Below are 6,779 nucleotides of genomic sequence, written 5' to 3'. Positions count from 1 at the left end.
TGCCACTCCTCCCACGGCACAACCCCCTGTCACAGCTCAACAGAAACTAGCCAGCATCTCAGAGAGGCAGGCTCAGTTACAGGGCTGGGCCTGGCTTGTCAGAGGGCAAGTGAAGACCTAGAGTTCCCGTGGACACAGAGAGAACGGACCTCAGCAATCACCACACTGGACATTATAGAAAAGTATATTAGAAAGTATTGGAAACAATATTGCATATTAGTACCTGGTGACACCTGTTCACAGTGAGAGCACCTGTGCTGCTTTGCTCTGATGTCTGTACAACTTAAGTAAGTCTAATTTTGGTTCACTTTCAAGCAAAGGAGCATTGACGTGAGTGAGGGAGAGCCGGGTTTTGAACAGAGTTGAAACTTCATTACTGCTGCAACCAAGGGCGAGGTCTGCGCAGGTCAGGTCGTCTCACTCTTGTCTTGGCAATGACAGGACACGAGTGCCACAGTGCACTGAAAACCAAACAAGGAGAAAAGCACAGGGGGGGATCCCACATGGACAAGCCCACAGCTCCATCAAAGTGGCTCTGCTCATGGAACAAGCTCACAGCTCCATCACAGCGGCTCTCCTCCACAAGCAGTCTAAGACGTCATTACGGGGGTGATTTTAAACTGGAAATGGAAGATGCTGGTGTCCAGGGGCTGGTGCTGGGACAGACCTTTGGCGACAATGCAGTGAGAATGCAATGGTGGTGAGTGGCTGCACAGGGACAATCCCACACGCTGGGATTCAGAGCACAGAAGGAGCTGAGGCGGGAAGGCAGGTCCAGCCACGGCACCGGAGAAAGCAGCAGAACTGCAGTCTCTGCTGTGTTTAGCAGGGCGGCCTGCTGGCGGGACCCTGCCTGTCCCTGCTGTGTGTCTGAGAAGCAGGGGGCACAGCTCAGCACACAGCAGCACCGGAGACACACGCCCACTCCATCACACAACAGAACAAACCACAGAACAAAACGTGTGAGGGCATGCAAATCCTACTTTTACCAGCTCGAGGCAAAACCTCAGTAACTTGTGGTACAGAGTATGACCACCTTTCAAACATAATTTAATTACTTGTTCACATAATATGAAACCTTACTTTAAATACAATAGTTTCAAAGAAAAATGCTGCTACCATATAAAACCACAACAAAAGGTGTGTAAATAGACATTGATATTGGCTATAAAAGGCAGCAAGAGGATGGGGCAAAGCATTGTAGAAAAGGGCTCCTGCAGCCACTAGGTGCAGCTCCGGGTTCAGCTCCGTGTGGACCCAAGGGAAGACACGATCCCTCACCAGGGCCCTCTGGGGGTGGGTGGAGGCGAGAGGGGTGCAAGGTGCTGGCCAGCCGGAGGTCTCGGAGGCACCGCCTTGCACATGTGCATTTGGGTAAGGCGTGTCTCTGTTTGTGATTGCATATGAGTGACAGCTGCTCGCAGCCGGGTTCCTGTCCTCAGTGCGCTGATGTGCCACAGTCAACACTGACAGCTTTATTTCCGGTTTGGAAATGCCGCAGCATTCCATAAGCAAATCGACCCGACTGGAGAACAGCAGCTCCTGGACTCCACCCTCCACTGATGGGGACGCCCGGCTTTGAGGACCGAGGAGTAATTCATTTATGGAGTTGATAACCACAGTGGAGGAGTAGCTGCCAGGCCAGATCCGCCAACGGGGACAGCGCCCATGGGGAGGGCTGGCCACACCCACTCCCCCCAGTGGGTGTCAGCTAGGAGTGAGTCTGCCCTGAGGGATGTTTGGGGGGGTTAACGGGGAGCTGCGGCATTCCCTGGGCAGGGCCCCTGCACACATGAACCCCAGGGCAGGTGAGACGCCGAGGTGTTAATGCACAATGTCCCGCCTCGGCAGGGTTTTGGCAAAGACAAGTACAAGACCATCAGACGTGTGTGTTCTTCTTTGCCTGGGGGGCTGACAGCAGTGACCTTAATGACAGCTCTGGTTTTGAGGGAGGAGTCTCCAAGCCCCTGCTTGGGCTCCGGGCGCATCCACAGCTCAGCATGCTGGCAGGGCCATCACCCACTGCTCGGGGGAGCTGGGGAGCCCGGGCTGGCCACGTGCTGTGACCACACGTCGCACATACTGCTGTGTCTTCACCGTGGAGAGTCTCAACGTCTGGGGGTTTAGTTTCAAACAGCTGAGTTGTGTGTCGGCCTGAAAGCTAACGGTCCTTCCAACACATCCTCCTAAGAGGTTTTCAAACCAGAGCACTCATCAGTGAGGGTAGGGGGGAAATGTACGGAGGCCAGGAGCCCAGGCCCATCGCTCGGCTAAGAACGGGGGTCTAGAGCAGCAAAATCCAACCAGGGAGGGAGGCAGCACGGGACAAGTGAGTGTGGGATTCGCAAGACAGCTTTGGTGTCTGGGGAATTCTCCTGTTTGAGGGGCCAACAGCGTGAAGATCCAGATCTCAGGGCAGCTGTGGGTGGTGATGGGCGCTCGGACAACCGAGCCAGGAGCAGGCTCCAGACTCACCCCATGGGCACAGAAGGTTCTGTGTCACCAGGAGCCCCACTGAAAGGCCCTCCCAGACCTCGGCCCCAGCTCAGGGCCACCCAGCACTCAGCTCTTCCCCAACAACCCATCTTCAGGGTACAAAGGACATGACTGAAAACCATCTTTGCTTTCTCAAAGCACAGGCCTGCAGCCCTGGCACCAGTGCTGGGGCCCACCCGCTCCTGTCTGCTCACCTGCCAAGCTCCCGGGAGAGCCACCACTTCCAGCCCCACCCACTGCTGCCAGGGGCCTCAAGTGGAGCTGGGGGAGGGGGAGGGGGCCGGCTCGCTCCGCCCAGGCCTGGTTTATTGAACTCTGAAAACTCCAAATACGGTTTGGGGGGTGGGGATCCAGGAAGCCGCAGGTGAGGGAATTTGGGCCAGCAGTCCCCGGAAATGTCCAGAAGGCAGCAGTTCTGGGTGCTCCTGATGCAAAATTCTCGTTTCCAAAAAAGAAAAAAAAAAAAAAAAAAAGAAAGAAAAAGAAAAAAGGAAAAAAGGAAGCCAATAAAGCTCCAGGCACCTGGTGCTCCGGAAAGCAGAGGCCTGGGACAGAGCCTCGCGGGCTAGGCCTTAGCTCAGGTGGAAGCGGTGTTCGCCCCGCGTCAGGTGCGACGAGAACTCGTACCTGTCCTGGCTGTGGTGGCCGCACATGTTGCACTCGAAGGGGTCGCGGAAGCCGTGGCAGCCCATGTGGATGGTGTACATGACGTGGTCCAGGAAGAGCACGCGGCAGTGTTCGCACTTGTAGGCCTTGAGCGGCTCCCCGCCCGTGCCCAGCACGCGCAGCGCCTCGTGCGCGCCCTCGGCGCCCGCGCGCAGCGCCTCGTAGGCGCGCGGCTCCTCCTTGAGGCCCAGCCCGTTGCGCGCGTGCGCTGCCAGGTGGTTGCCCAGGTAGACGAGGCCGCCGCGCTGCTCCTCCGTGTTGCTCTCCGTGTCCGTCGAGTCTTGGCAGCTGTTGCTCGGCGAGGCCTCGCGCTCGGCCGCCGCCGCGGCCGCCTTGGCCTTGGACAGCAGCAGCAAGTTGTCCACGGCGCCGTCCGGGGCCGCGTGGCTCGGCGGCGGCTTGTGCAGCGGGAAGAGCGGGCTGAGCGCGGGCACGGCCTCGGCGCTGCCCGGAGGCGTCTGCACCAGCGGGCGCAGCGACTCGGCGCCCAGGTAGCTGATGGCGTTGTTGATGGCCTGGTCCATCACGTGCGACGTCATCATCTCGTTCTCCTTCTCGTAGCCGGCGCTGCTGTCGTAGGGCAGGTCCGACAGGCACTTGTCCCCTGTGGGCAGCGGGGGACAGGGTGAGGCAGCGCCCGGCACGGCTGAATCCCGGGGGCGGGGTTGGTGGGGGAGAGCGCCCTGTGCCGGGCGTGTCTGGGTGTCACCTACCCTGAGGATTCTATCACAAACCCTGCTGCATGAAGACACGGCGGGCATGGTTTATTCATGATGTGCATCACGTCTAATTGCCAGGTGATACCAGAGACATGCCTTTAGCCATCAGAGACACCATCAAGACTATGGCGCTTGGATAGTGTATGATGCTAGGCTGTGCTCCAGGGGGAGGTGGGCTCTGACCCTCACCGGGGGCTGGCACAGCAGGTAAAGCTGCTGCCTGGGATGCCGATCCGAGTCCCTGCTGCTCTACTTCCAATCCAGATTCCTGCTAGGAGAGTAGTGGAAGATGGCCCAAGTGCTTGGGCCCCTGCACCCACATGGGAGACCTTGAAGAAGCTCCTGGCCCTGGCTTTGGCCTGGCCCAGCCCAGGCTGCTGTAGTCATCTGAGGAGTGAACCAGTGAGTGGAAGATCTCTTTCTGTCTCTCCCTCTCTCTCTCTCTGAAACTCTTTCAAGTAAATGAATAAACCTTAAAAAACAAAACAAAACCCCACAACTCTCTGCGCTGAGCAGTGCTGGGCAGTGCCCAGGCAGCTATGGGGTGGGAAGCCGGAAACAACTGGGAAAACTGGGGAGAACGGCTGCCACTCACTTATTCTTTAGGAAAACCCCGCACAAACCATGGGCAAGGAACCAATGCCCAGGCCGTGACAGCGGCTTCCTTAGTCCATGAGCTGCTCCCTGCCCCTGCTAACTGTGAAACCTGGGGCGGGACTTGGCTTCTGGCAGTTAGCTTTGGAGCGAACATTCGATCCTGGAGTAAAGTGAATTTCCTTGAAGATCACCTCCTCAACACAGTGGTCCTGAGTCCAGCATAAAGCTCTGGCTCCATTAGCAGACGTGTTAGTTATAGTCACTGCGCCCTCAACATGTCTGTGGGGAGAGGCTGCCACCGCCCCACCCCTGCAGCGCCCAGCCAGCCAGGGGAGGGGGAAGTCTGTGACTGCCCCACGCCCAGCAGCACCCAAGGGTGGAGCCTGGACGATTCACCCCAGCCTGGCATGTCTACTCTACAGGGGGCCATCTCTCAGCGATTCCCGAGCACATTGGCAGGCAGCTGGACTGGAAGTGGAGCAGTCGGGACTCGTGCCAGGATGGCGTGCCGGCATTGCACGCGGCAGCTTGACCCGCTGTGCCACAGTGCTGGCCCCAGAGGGAGGGTGGCTCTGAGGGTGCCATGCACACTGGCCTTGCTCCCAAGAGCCTGCCAGACCCTGAGAAGAGAGCGGCTTCGGGCTCTGCAGGGCTGCACAGAGATCCCAGGGCAGCCCTGGGGGTGCAGGCTGGGAGCCAGGAGGGGTGGGCAGGGGCAAAGCCAGGAAAGAATTTGTCCAAAGAGAAATGGAAGCCACTGGAGGGTCGACTGAGAAAGGCAAAGTGAGGGGAGGGTTGAGACCCCTGAGTCCAGGCTGCGGCTGGTGGGGTCTGGGGAGGGAGGGTGCTGGCAGCAGAGGGCGCTCACTGTCAGAGGGCTGCACTGCTCTGGGTTCATAAACCTGTCTCACTGTACAGGACGGCAGGTGCCATGATACCATGAAGAACCTTGGGCGCCACGTGAGTCACGGACCAGCAGTGGTCCGAGCACGCACCCCTCCCAGATCTGGTCAGAATGAAAGCCCCAGGAAGCTGATGGTGGGGACCTAGGGGCTGCTCCTTGTCCCGTGGCAGGTCACCAGCGGCCCGGCAGCATTGCTGAGGCCGCACACGTCTCTGCTTTGCCGCGAGGGCCCGCGTGTCTCATCACACGAACGCCAGCACAGAATGGATCCACTCTCTTTGTACCCAAGATCCTCTGTCTCCCAAGCCCTGGCTGGCACAAGGGGAGCAGACTTGTGGCCAAGTCTGCTTCACATAAGTGTTCCCAGCCCCAGCAAAACTGGTGTTTTCCTCGCTAATCATCCTAGTCTCTCCCCAAAGTCATGGTTTGTGGTTTCCCAAAACTGTTGAAATCTGTTGTTTTACCAACCTGGCATCAACAACAAATGGGTGTAGGAAAAATAAAAAACACACAAACTCCAGATTGCCACGGCGTACCGAAATCACCCATGCAATTTCTCTTCTCCCACAGCCAATGAAATGAGAAAAAATTAGAAACCTACAGAACTGGCAATCAGCTCAAGAGTGAAACAGTTTAAAAGAAAAAAATCAGGGGCCGAGGGAAGAACAGAACACTGTGGTCCGACACGCGGGCTCAAGCCTGCGCTAACCTGCCCTCTGAGGACCTCAGGTTGAGTCGACAGCATCCCTGGTGTCCGCCATAGTAGGAAAACATCCACACACCCACAGGGGAAGTGCAGTCTTCCTCCTCTTCCCACCAAAAGCAGGAAAAGGTCCCCTGGCAAGAACCAGAAGACAGTGGAGAAGCGAGTGGAGAAGCTGGCTCCAGAGCACCGCGAGGGCTGGGAGGGCTACGCTGAAGGGGAGCTGCCCAGGGCCCCGCAGCGCCTCCTGTGGCCACCAGGACTGCTGGGCGGGGCTTTCTCAGCAAAGGGAAAATCTGAGGAAAGGCTGCAGGTGGCCACACCTGAGCCCGCCCGTCCCCAGCCCTGCCTTCTCTCAGATGCCCCAGCCGACAGCTCTCACAGGACGCAGAGGGAAGGCTCTGCGCGCCACCAGGCTGCAGCAGACCCAGCAGAGCAAGCCGAGTGGGAAGACACGTCATGGCTAGCGTGAACGTGGTTCCTGGTGATGCAAGGGGAGACAGGAACTAAAACCCAGACCAGTGAGGCCGTCTAGGAAAACCTGGGGTTCCAGGAAGAGAGGAAAGGCTGCAGAATCGCTTCCTGACATTCAGTCAGTTAAAAAATGTAAAGATGATGTGAACAGCAACAGGATGGGAGGAAAAGCGAGATTTCAGCTCTCCAGCAAGAAAATGATGTCCCAACCAGCATTGTG

At 57.8% G+C, this 6,779-nt stretch overlaps 1 protein-coding gene across 1 annotated transcript in view; it reads right to left on the bottom strand.

Moving 5' to 3' along the window:
- Positions 1-3,068: 3,068 nt before the first annotated feature.
- The window catches only part of IKZF1 (IKAROS family zinc finger 1), an 87,292-nt gene continuing 83,581 nt past the window's right edge, over positions 3,069-6,779 (bottom strand). Inside the window, exon 9 of the mRNA XM_062178155.1 lies at positions 3,069-3,766. Coding sequence (XP_062034139.1) covers positions 3,069-3,766 — 698 coding nt within the window. The remainder of the gene's footprint in view (positions 3,767-6,779) is intronic.

This window comes from Lepus europaeus, chromosome 20, assembly GCF_033115175.1.
Source record: "Lepus europaeus isolate LE1 chromosome 20, mLepTim1.pri, whole genome shotgun sequence".
NCBI classification, from domain to species: Eukaryota; Metazoa; Chordata; class Mammalia; order Lagomorpha; family Leporidae; genus Lepus; species Lepus europaeus.
Note: the sequence above shows the minus strand (reverse complement) of the source record. Positions and strands in the feature narration are given on the sequence as shown.